The 18320-nt window shown below is 34.1% G+C and overlaps 2 protein-coding genes across 4 annotated transcripts in view; both read right to left on the bottom strand.

Annotated features, from left to right (window-relative positions):
- Positions 1–4720, bottom strand: part of LOC306862654 (lysosome membrane protein 2-like) — a 33795-nt gene extending 29075 nt beyond the window's left edge. For all 3 annotated transcript variants that reach the window (XR_013783594.1, XR_013783595.1, XM_079405567.1), the window contains exon 1: positions 4395–4720. Coding sequence is in view for 1 of the 3 variants with exons in the window: in XM_079405567.1 (XP_079261693.1) it covers positions 4395–4517 (123 nt within the window). In the remaining 2 variants the exon portion in view is untranslated. The remainder of the gene's footprint in view (positions 1–4394) is intronic.
- LOC306861931 (uncharacterized protein) overlaps positions 1–18320 on the bottom strand; it is a 1169885-nt gene that overhangs the window by 258971 nt on the left and 892594 nt on the right. The window lies entirely within an intron of this gene.

The raw sequence follows: 18320 nt of genomic DNA, 5'->3' as shown, positions 1-18320 counted from the left end.
GTAAAAATACAGTAAAAATTGTAAAATATTATTAGAATTTAAAGTAGATGTTTTCTATGTGAATATCTGTTAATCTGTAATTTATTGCTCCAGTCTTCAGTGTCACATGATCCTTCAGAAATCATTATAATATGCTGATTTGCTGCTCAAGAAACATTTCTGATTATTATCAGAGTTGAAAACAGTTGTGCTGCCCAATATTTTTGTGGAAAATTTTATTTTTCAGGATTCACAGATGAATATAAAGTTCAAAAGTACAGTATTTATTTGAAACATTGTGACATTAGATGCATTTACTGTCACTTTTGATCAATTGAATGTGTCCTTGATGAACAATAATTTCTTTAAAGAAATCGCAAACCTTTGAACGGTAGTGTAAACTGGGCTCAGAATCACATATAAACTGCTTGCTGCATTAATGCTGCTGCTGAAACACTGAAGACAGATGCATCCTCTACTGTCGTTAACATGATTTCCCCGTTTTCCTTCTGTTTTCACAAGCACTGAAACCAATTATTCAACAAAACAAAGCTAGAGTAGAATTATTGGTTTGCTACCAGCAGAGAAAAACCTGATGAAAACTGCATTTAATCTGATCACACAATCGAGCATAGTTAGTGAAATAAACAGAAAAGCCTCAATCTTCAGAGGCTGAAGTCAACTGAAGATGCAGTTTAGCAAACCGCACTAATTAGGAGGTGTGTGTTTTCCTAGACGGATGTGGGACTCAAAATGTTGATTTTGTTTTCATGAGTAGTTTGTGGATTGAGTTTGATGATCTGGAGAGCTGAAGGAATGAGGTCAGACACAAACCAGACTCTGTGTGTGGTGGCACTAACCGCCCTGATGCCCAAATATTCTGCATAATATCTCAGTCTGACAATAACTTGATTGCTCTTCTGACTAAATCTGCAGCTCTAAAACTACAAGCAAATGCTGACACAGTGTAAGACACTGTTATTTGATATACCATACTAATAATTTCAACTAATTTTTATTTTTCTATTTTCTGCTTTTGAGGCACTAAATCACTTTCACAGACTTTTACATTAACTGTTCCCTCCTGGTGGAATGAGCTGCCCAACTCAATCTGAGCAGCTGAGTCCTTAGCCATTTCAACAATCGTCTAAAAACACATCTCTTCCATCTTTATATGACCCTCTAACTCTAGCTCTCTCTATTCTAATTCTATTCTTTAAAAAAAAAAAATTGCCCCTTTTAGACTTGCACTCTATTCATTTACTGACTGCTTGTTTTCTTAAAAAAAAAAAAAACACCTAACACTAGCTTCTCTAATCTTTTTGCATTCTATCTATTTGTTTTCTTTTTATTTATTATATATGTAATAATGAAAAAAACCTTGCTACGTGTAATGTGTTAAGCTAACTGAGACTTGTTATTGTACTTGCATTTCATTGCTCTTTTGTTGGTTTTGGTTGCTTCTGTTGTCCTCATTTGTAAGTCGCTTTGGATAAAAGCGTCTGCTAAATGACTAAATGTAAATGTAATGTAATACTTTCAGTTTCACTTTAGTGTTCTTTTTGTTTTGATTAAAAAAAAATCAAAACATAATTTTTTTTCTTCAATGTCCATATAGTTTTAAAATTATTTATTTCTTAGTGAAAAAATCTTGGCAACTAGCTAAAAAAATAAATATATATTATTTTAAATAACATTATCTATTTATTTATTTATTTATTGAAAAAGAAAACAATGTTTTCTTGTTTTTGAAAGTTTAGTTAAAGTGTTAATTTTGTTTAGTTATTTTATTTTACTTCATGACAAACTCAACAAAAATAAGAAATATTATCTTGGCAACTAAAAATAAGTAAATTAAAAAAAAAAATTATTAAAAATTGAAATTATGCTTTAGAAAGAAATCTCTTTTGCTGACCAATTCTACGTTTATATGACCAAAAATACCAAAAAAAAAAAAAGATGAACAAAGTGAAATATTATAATTAAAAATAGCTGTTTTCTATGTGAATATCTAATAAACTGTAATTTATTTCTGTGATGCGCAGCTGTATTTTCAGCATCATTACTCCAGTCTTCAGTGTCACATGATCTACAGAAATCATTCTAATATACTGATTTACTGATCAACAAACATTTCTGATTATTATCAATGTTGAAAACAGTTGTGCTGCAAAATATTTTGGTGGAAACTGTGATACATTTTATTTTTCAGGATTCACAGATGAATAGAAAGTTCAAAAGAAAAGCATTTATTTGAAACATTACGGATGCATTTACTGTCACTTTTGATCAATTTAATGCATCCTTGATGAATAAAAGTATTCATTAATTTAAAAAAAAAAAAAAAAAAAAAACATTGTAAACTGGGTTCAGAATTTGCTGCATTCGTGCTGCTACTGAATGACTGATGACAGACGCATCCTTCAGTCTGTCATCAACATGATTTTCCAATTTTCCTCCTGTAAACCAAACTCTGTGGAGCCGCAGCATGTGTGTGATCCGCAGATGAAAGCAGGCCAGGCTGATCTGTCTCATATATACAGTATAATCAGTTGTTTACAGACGCCTGTAAACATGGGCGGCACAAACCGAACCCATTCCTGGAGCCGTCTGACCGCTTCAATCAGCAGTCATTATTCCCAACTCTGGGCTACGCTAAATTACTGACGCTAAATTACTGACGCTAAATTACTACCCTGCTAAAAGAACTTCAGCTACACTAAAAACAGCCTGTGTTTGTAGTTCTGGAGCTGCAGATTTAGCTAAAATGCAATACAAGAACTGAACACTGTCCAGCTGAACAGATGAGCAGCCGTGAGGGGGAGAATCCACACACACACACACACGTTGGTTTTTGTGGTTTATGGGGACTCTCCATAGGCGTAATGGTTTTTATACTGAACAAACTGTGTGTGCTATTGCCCTACACCAACCCTACACCTAAACTTAGCCCTCACAGGAGACTTTGTGCATTTTTAGATTTTCAAAAAAACACCATTTAGTATGTTTTTTAAGCCTTTTGAATTACGGGGACATAGGCAGTGTCCTCATAAACCACCTTCATATTGTAATACCTCTGTCATACCCATGTCATTATACACATTTGTGTCCTCATAAACCACATAAACATGCACACACACACACACACACACACACACACACACACACACACAAGCATCACATTCAGAAAATCCACACAATGTGTTTCTTGTTCAGTGCGAGGCTCTGCAGCCCATCACATTTACACACAAACAGAGCGCTCAGATTCACTGTAAAAGCACAAAACCCGGCTGATTTCACACTAATGCAATGCAGCATTTTCACTAAGTTTATGTTCCAGCAGGTGATTCACTGCTACAATCGCTTCGTTCTCTACATCATCTGACACAGCATCATGTGTTTTCTGCTCCATAAGAGGAAGAGAAATCGGAGCACATGCCGACCGCGGTGAAGACAGAAACACAGAGCACATGTTACACGTCACTCTAACTACACCGAGCACATGCGGCACAAAAAACACGCTTGTTTCCCTCCACTGCATGCTTCAAAATGGGGTTTGCAGGAAATAAATCAATTAATTCAAATGAAATAAATCAGACAAAAATCTAATTTAAATTTAAAAATATTTAAAAATGAATCAAATCAATAATTAATCTGTATTTACTAAAAAAAAAAGAAAAAAAGAAAAATGTAAAAAAAAAAAATAATAATAATAATTTCAATAAAGAACATTTACTAAAAAATAAATTATGAAAATGTCAAATTAAAATACAAAACAATTTAAAATAAAACTAATCAATGTAAAACGCTTACTAAAAGTTCCATTATAAAATGTAAAACTTAAATAAAAATAATTTAAGAATAAATATAATCAACATAAAACATTTTTTAAAAATATCATTATAAAAATGTGAAAATAATATAAACAAATAAATAAATTAATTAAAATAATTAATATAAAACATTTACTAAAATTAAATAAATTATAAATTATAAAAATGTAAAATAAAAAAATTGAGTATAATAGTAGAGTATAATAGTAAAAAATAGTAAGATACTAAAAATGTTAAATGTAGAAATTATTTTAAAAAACACTGAAAATTAAATAAATTATAAAAATAAAAAATTGAAATAAAACAGTAAAGTGTAAATATATTAAATGTATACATAAAATATAAAGTATAAATGTTATAAAAAATAATTACTTTCAGGTAAAATGATATATTACAATATTATAACACAATAATAACATATAAATTATTTAAAAATGTATAAAACAAAAACGTAAAATATTAAATAAAAAGCTGACAAAGTACCTAAACATCACAGAAAGTACTAGTCCGCAGTGACTCCAGCTATAATAAACTTGCCAGTCCTCATGACAGCTGAAGAATAAGTTGAAAACAGACTCTTACCCGCTTTAGCTTGTTGTGGATCAAGGTCTGGAAGAGTCCGGACACAAACAAGCCGATTCCCATGATCAGGAGAACAGCGCCGACAACTCCAGACGTGAACATGCAGCAGGAGCCCTTCCTCATGGTGCAGGTATCAATCAAGCCCAGAGAACAGAGTCTGAGTCAGCAGAGCTTCTCCTCCTCAACACACACACACAGCACTGAAAGTTCAGCAGATCTGCAGGAGGTAATCAATCGCTCAGATCATACCCCTCCTCTCACAGTATTTGCTCTAGAAGCTCCTCAGAAGAGTAAACTTGATCCAGAGGCCAGCTCACTATTTGAATGAATGACTGCAGTGTGGAGGGGCCGGACATCAGCCGAGTGGGCGGGACTGAGGGCGAGAGACACAGAGAGAGCGGGAGAGAGAGAGAGACACCGTGCGAGAGAGAAAGAGAGTATGGGTTGTGTGTTTAGATTCTTGTGCTTGAAGGTGACCGACTGAAGGGACTACTGTTTTAGTCCTTTAACCAGAGTTAACTAGAGCTTCCATGTGTAAATTCATAACTATATAAACACATCTCACATCAAAATTCAAAAGACAGAAAGAAAAATAAAAAGAAAAGAAAAGACTATAAAGAAAAGAAAAGGAACATGTAAAAAATAAATGATTTTATTTTCCAATTAAAATATATATATATAATTTTCCAATTAAAAAGAAAACATAGAAAACATGCACACATGTTATAAATGATGATTATTATTAATATATATATATATATATATGTGTGTGTGTGTGTGTGTGTGTGTGTGTGTGTATATATATATATAATAAATTAATTCTAAAATTATGTAAGGTCATTCCTGTCAGTCCTCTGTCGAGTGTGTCTTGTGTTCCCGCCTCTTGTTTCCATATTTGGTGTGTTTCCTGTCCTCATCTAGTGTGATTATTAGTTAATTCTTGTCCAGCTGTGTTTGTCTCAGTATCTATGATTATCCTGTGTATTTATAGTCCTGTCTATTCAGTTAGATGTCGTCTGGTCCACTCGTTACTCCCCAGTGTTCCTGTCTGTGTCAGCCCTGCCTTGATGTCTTCATTAAAGACTATTATTTGAGTTTTCTCCGTGTTCCTTGCTCCTCCCACAATTCCGTGTCCCGGGCTAAAATTTCGGAATTTGAAATATTTTTTCGGAATAAAGATAAACATGTTAAGTGATGAAAGCCAAAATATTAAATGTTGTGGATGAATATTTACTGAGTAAAACACTTTTTTATTGAGGGGAATCAAAATGGCTATTTTTACCAAATTACAGGGGGTTGAAAATGACTTCAGAAAGATGGCAGCATCGTAATGTTAATTTCACACAGAGATTAGTAGCTCTATTAGGAAAATCTGTTGACTTTAGCAATCTTTGTTGCATTATGTCCCAATGGCGACCATTCAAAAATTGGAAAAGAGCACTTTTCAAGCTTTATCCCCAAAGATTGCAGGCCTGTAACTCCTGAAATGTTAAAGAAACTTTCCTTTTGGTATCTTAATTTTTAAGGCCCTATATAGTTCGGATCCAGAGATATTGGAATTTCAATATGGCTCCAGGAGTAAATCATTAAATTCAAGCATTTTCAGTGCAAGCAAATGTGGGTCACTTTGCAAAAAAATATGATACTTCTGTTCTTTTAAAGAGGAAAGTCTGAAGAACAAATAATGTTGAAACTAGAAATATATCTCATTTGCTGCTGTCAAAAAAAAAAAAAAATGCATTGAAAATATTTTGTGTTTGTGTGCCTATATAACTCAAGAAATATTAAAGATATGACAATATGGTTTTATATTCTAGTTCTTAATAAACTTTTCATTTTCAAGGCCCTACATCATTCAGTCCCAGAGATATGGGGACCTCAATGAGGCTCCAGTTTGTTGAATATTACCCATTTTGGCCCAGTGGTCAAAACCAAATGTTGTTCATTCTATATACAGCTAATACTTACTGTATTTAAAGAACAATGTCTGAAGAATAAATAATGTTGAAATTAAAACTGTATCTTGTTTCCCTATCAAAACAATATGTATAGAACAGACTCGTCTGCAGAGCTGGGTAGATTACTTACAAATTGTAATCCGTTACTGATTCCAGATTATATGACAAAAATTGTAGTCAGTAACGTAATCCGTTACATTACACATTTTAGTTAATATAATCAGATTACTTTTAGATTACTTTTGATTTAACTCGTTTATCACATTGGTTTAAATAGCATTATCTTGTACCATAATGATGCAAAAAAAAAAAATGCAAAGAGTAAGAAAACTTGTTCCATTCATTGTAATTTATAGCATGAAGTGCATTAAATACGGTGGCCGAGAAGTGCAAAACAAATCACGATTCTGAAAACAAAATAACAAATTACAAACGCAAATGCAAATCTAAAAAACAAAATATCAATTCAGAAAACACAACAACAATTCAGAAAATATTATATCAATTCAGAAAACACAACAACAATTCAGAAAACATTATAACAAGTCAGAAAACACAACGACAGCAGTGAGTAATCTATTCCCAAACCAATGGCGCGGTCTCAAACTATGCCTACCTCTTCCGGTTTGTCTGATTTGACGTTGTGTTTTCTGATTTGTTATTTTGTTTTCTGATTTGTCGTTGTGTTTACCGTAATTAAACATTATATTACATCAAGTTTTCCCAAACTAGGGTTCGTAAAGGAACTGCAGGGGTGTTGTGAGTTTAATGAAAAGCTGACAATTAATTAAATGATAAAAAATTAAAATTAAAATAAATAATTTTAAAACAAACTACATTTCGAGGAAAGTCTCTTCACTCGGCGGCCATATTTGCAATGCGTGCTAAACTCACAATTAAATTCCATATGTCAAATCAGCAACAAAAATCAGAAATGAATTGCCCCATGAATGTTGTTTCTTATGCTCAAATAGCGTTTATTTTTCAGGCTAGACCAGCCAATGTGCATGCGGAGTCATAACGTGCTTATACAGCGCATGTGCCTTGGCTGGTCATTCAGCCCAGACAAAACATTGCAAAACGTTTTTTAAACAGAAACGGTGGTGCGTTGAACATCCTGTTCTGATGATGCAAGAGTTGCAACTATGGCAGCTGAGAAGGCCATTCTTTGTGTTCTTTTTGAAGAATTTTCGGAGCCTGATGAAATCGGTATAAATACGTGTTTAATATTGTAAAATACTCTTGACGTTACAGTCACTGCCCTTGCCGTCCATTCTTATGTTAAGCATTTAATTACCATTGTGTATGAAATTTGGTATATAAATAAACTTGCCTTGCAATGAAGCTAAAAGTATAAACAACTACATCATGTTGATATGCTATATTGTTACTATAAAACTCTTACGACAAACATGTCTTCTAATATCTTAAATTGTTGCGTATACCGAGCTGCAGTGGACACATTTGTAAACGACTTTACTTGGACCCATTGTGCGAGCTGTCTCTTTAATACTGCGTGGTTTATAACATGTTGCTGCTGATGAAGAAACGTATCTCAAACCCCGTTGCACACTGTTTCCAGGAAACATGTCGTTCAACCTGGAAACCATAGCAAAACATTGCGCACCGGTTTGAGCTTGAACGTACCCCAGTTTCTATGGGCAATTTAGCTCTTTTGAAAGGTGGATCTATTCCTGCATATTGCACGTTACAGTTTCTCCCATTCATAAATAAAGGAGTGAACCGTCTTTGTATAGACTTTGTTTTAAATAAAACACTTACTAAAAATATATTTTTTTATTTACCTGCATGCCATGTGATCATTAATCGACATCAAAGAAACTGTGAACATGCAAATGTGATACTTAATTATTGAAATATTTGTTTTAAAATCTCAAGGGTACTTAAAGCAAATATATTTGGTGAATAAGGTTTAGATGAAAAAAAGTTTTGGAATGCCTGCATTACACGTAACTAAGAAATACCGTGAATATGCATTAATTAGTTACATTAGTACATTTCTAGTTTTAATATTATTTGTTCCTCAGACATTCCTGTCTTTAAAACAAAAAGAAGAAAAATAGTGTGTTAAACCACTGAAAATGTTTTAAATCGAACTATTTACTCCTGAAGCCATTAAAATTTCAATATCTCTGGAACTGAAAAATGAAGATGCCAAAAGGAAAGTTTGTTAAGACCCAAAATCTAAAATGGATTAAGATATCTTAAATATACTTCTTGAGTTACAGGCCTGCAAACTTTGCAGAAAAAGCTTGAAAAGTGCTCTTTCCCCATTTTTGAATGGTCCCCATTGGCATGTAATGCAACAAAGATTGCTAAAGTCAACAGATTTTACCAACAGACCTAACAATCTTAGTGTAAAAATAATATCACGATGCTGCCATCTTTCTGAAGTCATTTTCACCCCCTTGTAATTTGGCTCTGAATCTCAGGACGAAAATTGCCATTTTGACTAATATATATATATATATATATATATATGCACATACTAAATATGTGTATACTCTCTTTGCAATATTCAATATATTTGTATGATTTGTTTAACAAGGATTTTGAGGTGAAATGGTTCTTGATATTTCTTATATTTTCATAAAGTTTGGATAAAGACAATGTGTAAAATATAATTTATTTTTTCTTTCTTTGATTTTGAGCTAAAAATGATTCTTAATGATTTGATAAGGACAATGTGTGTTTATATTCACGCATTAGGGAAAAATGTGCAGTAATGTGTGATGTCTTCTCCTGTTTCTTTAACCAGAGTGTTTGAAGAGAAAATCCTCAAATATTTAGCAAAGCACGCTAAAGTACCTGTTTTCCACACAGAGCTGTTCAGCGAGATGAAATAGCTACAAACCCTGTGTAAGTCAAGGACACTCGCCCTCTCTCCCTCTGATGGCGCAACAATCACAACTTCTCTATTTGCTTACATCTTACATTTCCATTTTTTATGACCCTGCTGTTTTTTCGCTGGTCACGCGAGTCTTTATTCAGAAACGAGGGTGTGTTTTAAGCGCATCACAGGCAGTAAAGGGGAAGTATGTAACCTTCATGTGTCATATAGAATGAAGAAGAAAGCCGACCTCTGACCTCTCCTCGCTGGACACTCGAGGAAAACATCTGTGGATCCGGGCGTGGACGGGCCGCTCGGAGAGAGCGACTGGAGGAGCGCAGTGTTTATTCCAGATCTGCATGTACAGGTCAGTCGGCATAAAGTCAAACACCTGCAGATGTTAAAGCAGCACACACTCATAACAAACAACACACGCCTGACTGCAGATACACCCACTGATCAACCAAGATCATTGCTTTTTTACATGTGAACTCTACCAAAAATACTATATATACATAGATATTTATATATATATATATATATATGTGTGAGTGTGTTTAAAAAAAATGTTTGTGTGGATTCATTTTCAGATATTTAAAAAATAAACAAAAAACATACAGAGAACACACCCAAATATAAATATTTTTATTATATATTTTTTATCATTGATAAATTCATATATATATATATATATATATATATATATATATATATATTCAATATATCAATTATAAATAAAAAATCTATAATAAAAATATATCTATAATAAAAATATTTATATAAATATATTTTTATATTGTGTGTGTGTATGTGTGTGTATAAATAGTCAATAATGAAATAAAAATATAACTGGTTGCAAGTCATATCTATTTCTTAATATTAAAATTTTTTATACAAAAGTAAACAGTTTAAACTGAATAAAATAAATAAAATAAAAATCACATAAAATAACTAATCAAATTAAAATGAAAAAACTGATCTCAAGATTTTTTATATTTTAAATAAAAAGTAAATAGATTTAAATAGAATACAAATAATAAAGTCAAATAAATGAAAACAGATTAAAGGTAAATTCAGGTAAATCAGGACCCTTTTTGACATTGGAATGACTGGGAAATTATCCTGAATTAACCCCTAGTATGTATGCACTAAATATAAAGGATATGACAAATACCACATGTATGTGTATAAATTATATTTTCACACAAAGAAAAACTATTTCAAGGATCAAGACATTTTTTCCCCCTTGTGACATCATTTACATGATGATTAAGGTCAAGCTGGCATTGTCTTTCTGATTTGTGGTTTTGGACTGAGTATCAGAGAGCAGCGAGTACAGAGGTCGTGTGTGAGCAGTGAAAGGTCAGATCAGAGGTCACACCCTGCACTCGCCCTTTACCTGCATTCTCTCAGATCATGTGATGCAGCACTTCCTCTTCACAATCACACATTCCAGAACAGCATGTTTCCATGGATTCCCTTGACCCCCCACACAGCCCATAATCGCTCTCAGCTCTGGGTGAAAGGTGTGTGGAGAAACATCTGACCATCGGACGAGGAGGAACAGGTTAATGTTCTGACGTCTGACGCCTCCTGCTGGTGCACATAAGAGAACAAGAGATTAGTGGGTTACTATATTGAGTATTTCCATTCATAACAACCATAGAAATGTGAAAGTTAGTGATTTAAATCTACAAACTGCAGCAGTAAGGAGAGGTGTTTGTATGCTGTTCATGGTGTGTGAAGCCACAGGCTCCTTGATTCAAACAATCCAGTCGTCACGGAGACGAACAGGAATGTCCCAGGTCCCGTGACGAGGGGCCTCACTAAGGTCCTTTACAATACAGATTGATTACTGGCTGCAGAAGGAGTCCCATAGTAATGAGTCTGAAAGAAGTCTCTTCTGTTCAGCAAAGCTGCATTTAGTTGATGAACAATACTGTAAAAATTGTGAAATATTACTCTGTGAAATATCTGTTTTCTATGTGAATATCTGTTAAAATATAATTTATTTCTGTGATCAAACCTGAATTTTCATTATAATTACTCACATGATCTTCAGAAATCATGCTAATATGCTAATTTGCTGCTCAAGAAACATTTCTGATTATTCTGATTACATTCAATTATTATTACTATCTGATTATTATGCTGCCCAATATTTTTGTGGAAACTGGGATACATTGTATTTTCCAGGATTAACAGATGAATAGAAAGTTCAAAAGAACATAATTGTTATTTGAAATACAACCCGAATTCCGGAAATGTTGGGACGTTTTTTAAATTTGAATAAAATGAAAACTAAAACACTTTCAAATCACATGATCCAATATTCTATTCATAATAGAACACAGAGAACATAACAAATGTTTAAAAAGAGAAATTTTACACTTGTATCCACTAAATGAGCTCATTTCAATGTTGATGCCTGCTACAGGTCTCAAAAAGTTGGCATGGGGGCAACAAAGGGCTGAAAAATATGAAATGAAAATTTTGAAAAGATGAGAGGGAGAATATCTAGCAACTAAGTAAGTTAATTGGCATCAGGTCTGTAACATGATTAGGGATAAAAGGGATGTCTTAGAGAAGCAGAGTCTCTCAGAAGTAAAGATGGGCAGAGGCACTCCAATCTGTGAAAGAGTGCGTAGAAAAATTGTGGAATACGTCAAATTGCAAAGGCTTTGCAAATCTCATCATCTACAGTGCATAACATCATCAAAAGATTCAGAGAAACTGGAGAAATCTCTGTGCGTAAGCGCCAAGGCCGAAGACCTTTTTAGATGCCTGTGGTCTTCGGGCCCTCGGATGACACTGCATCACTCATCGGCATTATTCTGTCATTGACATTACTAAATGGGCCCAGGAATACTTCCAGAAACCACTGTTGGTATACACAATCCACTGTGCCACCTGCAGATGCCAACTAAAGCTCATCATGCAAAAAGGAAGCCATATGTGAACATGGCCCAGAAGCGCAGTCGTGTCCTGTGGGCCAAGGCTCATTTAAAATGGACTGTTTCAAAGTGGAAAAGTGTTCTATGGTCAGACGAGTCTAAATTTGACATTCTTGTTGGAAATCACAGACGCCGTGTCCTCCGGGCTAAAGAGGAGGGAGACCTTCCAGCGTGTTATCAGCGTTCAGTTCAAAAGCCAGCATCTCTGATGGTATGGGGGTGCATAAGTGCATACGGTATGGGCAGCTTGCATGTTTTGGAAGGCTCTATGAATGCTTAAAGGTATATAAAGGTTTTAGAGCAACATATGCTTCCCTCCAGATTACGTCTATTTCAGCAGGACAATGCAAAACCACATACTGCAGCTATTACAACAGCATGGCTTCATAGTAGAAGAGTCCGGGTGCTGAATTGGCCTGCCTACAGTCCAGATCTTTCACCTATAGAGAACATTTGGCGCATCATTAATCAAAAAAATATGTCAAAGACGACCACCAACTCTTCAGCAGCTGGAAACCTATATCAGGCAAGAATGGGACCAAATTCCAACACCAAAACTCCAGAAACTCATAGCCTCGATACCCAGACGTCAAGTCAAGTGAACGGTCAAGTTCACTGGTTATTTTCATTCGTTCATGGAAAGCATCAGTGTTTGGACACAAAGGCCCCCTGCTGTCCAACACAATATACTTTAAGAGCCCATATGGACTAAGATATCTGGGCCTGTATTCCTAAAGATTCTAAGAATGCTTTTAGAGAGCTCCTAAATTAGCTTAAAAATGTCTAACTAGGAGTCTTAGCTTAAAAGTGATTCAGGACCAATCTGAGAGCAACTCTGAGCGAGGAAAAGATGAAAACTTTTATCTTAGTGAGGAGCCGGGGCTGACCCCGTTGCTAGCTATGACACATTCTTTTGAAGATTGTGATTAGTTGGTTGTCAAGAAAGAAATAAAAGAGCTGAGTAGGGTATATCAGGGGCGGACTAATAATACTTTGTTACAGTACTTAAGTATTTTTTGATAGTATCTGTAGCCTACTTGAGTTTTTATATTTCAGCCAACTTTTACTTTTACTCCGATACATTTCTCCGAAGCATATTTGTTACTTTCAACAAAATAGTCAGAAGAACACAGACTGCAGGAAAGCAGGTTTGAGGAATCAGTGGTCTGTTTGTAAGTTATAACAGCTTTGCTCATCTGCAAACCTGCAAACAAGTGCGCGCACAATCACGGATGATTCATTTTCAGCTCAAAGTGGAGTCTGGGGTGTGTGATATACAGTATATCTTCTGCAATAATAGGGTAAGTGTTGTTGTAATGTTGTGTGATCTGACATTATCAAGTAGGCTATATCATCAAATCACACACAGAGTGCACGCACTTGATTTATTAATGTATTAAACAATTCCAGGCATTCTAAATTATAGACGGCAAAACTGCTTCTGTATGCTTTTTATATTTATATAATATAGTTAACTTCGAAATTTTGCACATATCACCTGGACTATATCTATATCACACAAAGAGTACCGTTTTTCTGCAGATATCAGCATGAACACATTTAATAATCATTTCATACAAGTCCAGTAAGCAATACGTGACTTAGATTTTAGACTTATTGCTTGTTTTTGCTCAATTTTGCCAAAGAAAATAGTTCCAAACAAAGATCACAGCACTGTTTTGCGTCTCTGAGCAATGGACGGTGTACTTATTGAATTAATCTGCTTTTTGAATGAATCGGTTGAATAAATGATTCAGTAATTCACTCATTAACACAGTCAAATGCTCTGTTCCTGAATGAATCAGCCGTTTGAATGAATCGGTTGAATAAATGATTCAGTGATTCACTCATTAACACAGTCAAATGCTCTGTTCCTGAATGAATCAGCCGTTTGAATGAATCGGTTGAATAAATGATTCAGTGATTCACTCATTAACACAGTCAAATGCTCTGTTCCTGAATGAATCAGCCGTTTGAATGAATCGGTTGAATAAATGATTCAGTGATTCACTCATTAACACAGTCAAATGCTCTGTTCCTGAATGAATCAGCCGTTTGAATGAATCGGTTGAATAAATGATTCAGTGATTCACTCATATGCACAGTCAAATGCCGTTTGAATGAATCGGTTGAATCTCAGTGACTCACTCATTAATGGTCACTGAGTCTTTGCTGTCACCTACTAGCGGTTTTAATTTCATATTTTGACTTTTTTTTTCATGTTTTAAATTATTTCAAATATCAGTATTCGATGTTTTATGTTAAAAACACAACATTAGGCCTATTTATGCTTCTGCAACTGCAGTTTAAATGCATCCATGTCCCCTCTGAGATACATTAAACTGTAAATACATCTAAATGCTATTTCAGATGCAGATTCCAGAAATGTTTTCTTATGCTGGAATGAAAGACACTAAGTACCGGATGAAGTGCTTCTTATTCTTACCCAAAAATACACAACAGAACACAACACAAAGAGTTCAAACTGAACACAATCTTGCTACTAAAGCTGTATGAATATATATATATATATATATATATTTGCTTCTTTTCCATTTTGCATTTACTTGTACTTTTACTTTCAATACTTAAGTACGTTTAAGATTTTTAAAAATACTTTTCGTACCTAAGTACAATAAATATCATATACTTTACTTTTACTCAAGTAATATTCTAAACGAAGACTTCAACTTCTCCCAAAGTAATTTTTTGGTAAGATACCTGTTCTTTTACTTGAGTATGGCTTTCGGGTACTTTATACAGCACTGCACACACACACACACACACACACACACACAGGATGCCTTCTTATGCTTTTAAAGGTTCATCCAAGGAGTTTACAGATTTGATTAAGTTTACAGTTTATTTAATGCTATACTATGAGAAACAGTGATCATCTGATCAACCATTTATCATGTCTCTTCCCTTTCTCCCTCAAACACACAGGTACATACACAGGATGTCATAACTATATAGGCCTATAGTTTTAGGATTCATCAGTGTGGATTATAGTTTTATTATATTAATAAATTACACTTTTTAGAAGTTTTTAATGTGTCAACTCTCACTCTTCCCTACCTATTATTATATGGCTTTAGTGCTTTTATGGAATAGGAGCTGGTATACATATTCAATGATATGTATACCAGAGCGTGCAAAGATGGGTAGTATTTTGATCGTATGTAGTGGGCCGGTCTGGGCCAAAATGCCAGGGCCGCTTTTTGGCCCAGTCCAGCCCTGGGGTATATTATAAGCCAGGGGTGCCCAAACTCGGTCCTGGAGGCCCGGTGTCCTGCAGTCTTTAGCTCCAACTGGCCTCAACACACCTGCTAGGAAGTTTCTAGTATGCCTAGTAAGAGCTTGATTAGCTGCTTCAGGTGTGTTTAATTGGGTTGTAGCTAAACTCTGCAGGACACCGGCCCTCCAGGACCGAGTTTGGGCACCCCTGTTATAAGCCTTCACTTTGAAATTACAGGCACGGTGTCTGAGTTGTTAGCGTGTCTCTAATAAGATCGGTCACAAACATGATCCCTGCTGCATGATCTAATGTGTAGCATCTTATTAACTCACTGGCATGCATTGTGTGCAACGCATTTCTTCTCCCTTTTCATGTTTCGTCTATTTTCTCCACTGCTAAAGAAACTCTTAAGCCCCTTAAAAGTCCTCGTCTGTAGTCCTAACAATTTTGGACCTTAAAACCTCTTTTAAGGGTTAAAATGCTTTCTGAATTATTTTTTTCTTTACTAGGGTCTTTTCTTTAATTTTAAGAGGAAACACCCACATTTCTATTATTATTATTTAAATCATTGTTTATTACATTTTATATAATTTAGTAAATAATAATTTTTATATTTTTATAATATATACAAAATGACAGTTAAATAACAGTTAAAAATATAAATTATATATATATATATATATATATATATATAGTATCATATATAAAAATATATAAATGTATATTACTTAAATTATTATTTAATCATGACTTATTGCATTTAATATTATAAAATTTAATTGTCAAATTACAATAAGATTTATATATGTATATATGTAAATATTATATATCATTAATATTATTTCAACTTGCATTCATTTACTGAAGGTTTTCCTTGAGCGTTTTTGATCAAAGGAGCAGAAACATCACCGGTTAATAACAATGGATGCAGACGGACCTCCTGGGGCCTCCTAAGCTTTATGCTGAAGGAGGGCCGGATCAGATCCTCCATTGTGTGTTTGCTTTCAGAAGGAGACGCGTCACTTTGATTCATTCGTGACTGAAACAACAGCGGACGCTCAGGGGCCCAGATCAGCACATATGAAAAAACAAGAGCCCTGTGTTAAAGCCACGGACAGGAACAACTCTATACCCACAATCCCAGACAACAATACACACACACACACACACACACACACATATACACACTGCTGAAGGGCTTCAGGGGGTCCAGTGCTTCTGGGGTTAATTTTGGGAAGCATTTCCCAGCATTCACGTAAAACAATGATGGGAACGCCAAGCTAGTATGTAAGGACAAAGATGTATATATATATACAGTGCTGTAGTGAACATCTAACAACAAAAAGATAACATATACTGTAGCACTAAACATGAGCTCAAGCTTCTTCTGATCTTCTGCAGACTAGAATGACAAAGAATATTCATCAGAATTCTCAATATCAGCAAATTGATACATCAAATCACCCAGCTAACAGGGAACATTCTCAGAAATTGTTGGCAAGTTATAAACAAATGTTACTTAAGACAAATGTTACTTAAGACAAATGTTACTTAAGATAAGACACATGCCTTTGGTGTGAGAGACCCGGGTTCGAATCCACTGTGAGACACCAATGTGTCCCTGAGCAAGACACTTAACCCCTAGTTGCTCCAGAGGCGTGCGACCTCTGACATATATAGCAATTGTAAGTCGCTTTGGATAAAAGCGTCAGCTAAATGAATAAATGTAAATGTAAATGTACTTATACATTGTTCACGGAACATTTTATTTCCAAAACCTTTTATCTGGATGTTCATAAAGTTTTTAGAAATGTTACTATGTTTGAGAACATTCATAAATAACATACCCATAATGTTGATAAAAAATGATAAAATAGTAAAGATAAAAAGTTTTGATCAAAGAATCAGTGAATCACTTTAATGATTCATTTGGACAGAACAGAAGCCCAGCTAAAGATGAATGTTCTCAGAAGGTTCTCTCAAAGTTATGAACAAACATTTATCCAGTAACATTAATATAAAACACTATTTATACATTGTTCCTTCAAAAACAATTCTGAAACATGTTAGTTTAGGTTAGTTCATCAAACTTTTTTTTAAATGTTCCTACTACCTGTTTCAGAAGAACATTTAAATATAACATTCCCACATAGTTCACAAAATTATAAAATGGAATGTTTTCTACAATGTTCATAAAACCAAGAAAAATGTTTTTAACATTAAAAAAAACAGCTTGATTGATTGTCATCACAAAATTTAAATTTGCATTTACTTTTCATATCACTTTTACAAATGAGGACAATAGAAGCAATCAAAACCAACAAAAGAGCAATGATATGCAAGTGCTGTGACAAGTTTTGGCTAGCCTAACGCAGTACGCGTAGCAAGGTTTTTTATAATACAAATTAAAAAGAAAACAAGTAGATAGAATAGAGAAAGTTAGTGTTAGAGGCCTTTTTAAGAAAACAAGCAGTTAGAAACGAATAGAGAGTTCAAGTGTTTTTTTAAATAAAAAATAGATAAAATGGAATTAGAATAAAGAGTGCTATACAGTTAAAATAAGTAGTTTAAATGTATTATTTAAGTTTTATTACAAAATGTAAGTATATTATATCATCCACCTCTAATATAATAAATGCAACAATAAGGTATGTAGATATTAAAATGATATAAACATTAACATCATGATTTTCTGCAAAGCTGCTCTGAAACAGTGTGTATAATGAAAAGCGCTGAATAAATAAATGTGAATAACTGTCTGACACTGGTTCGAACTCAGCAATGAACTATAGATATTATAGATAAATGGACCTGTTTTATCATGCAGGGAAACATCAGAATCAGCCCTGAGACTTTCACAGGATGTTGGTTACCATCTACACACACACACACACACACACACACACACCTTTACTTGAACTCTCT

Source organism: Barbus barbus (assembly GCF_936440315.1).
Source record: "Barbus barbus genome assembly, chromosome: 43".
In the NCBI taxonomy this organism is placed as follows: Eukaryota; Metazoa; Chordata; class Actinopteri; order Cypriniformes; family Cyprinidae; genus Barbus; species Barbus barbus.
This window is presented reverse-complemented; position numbering and strand designations above follow the sequence as displayed.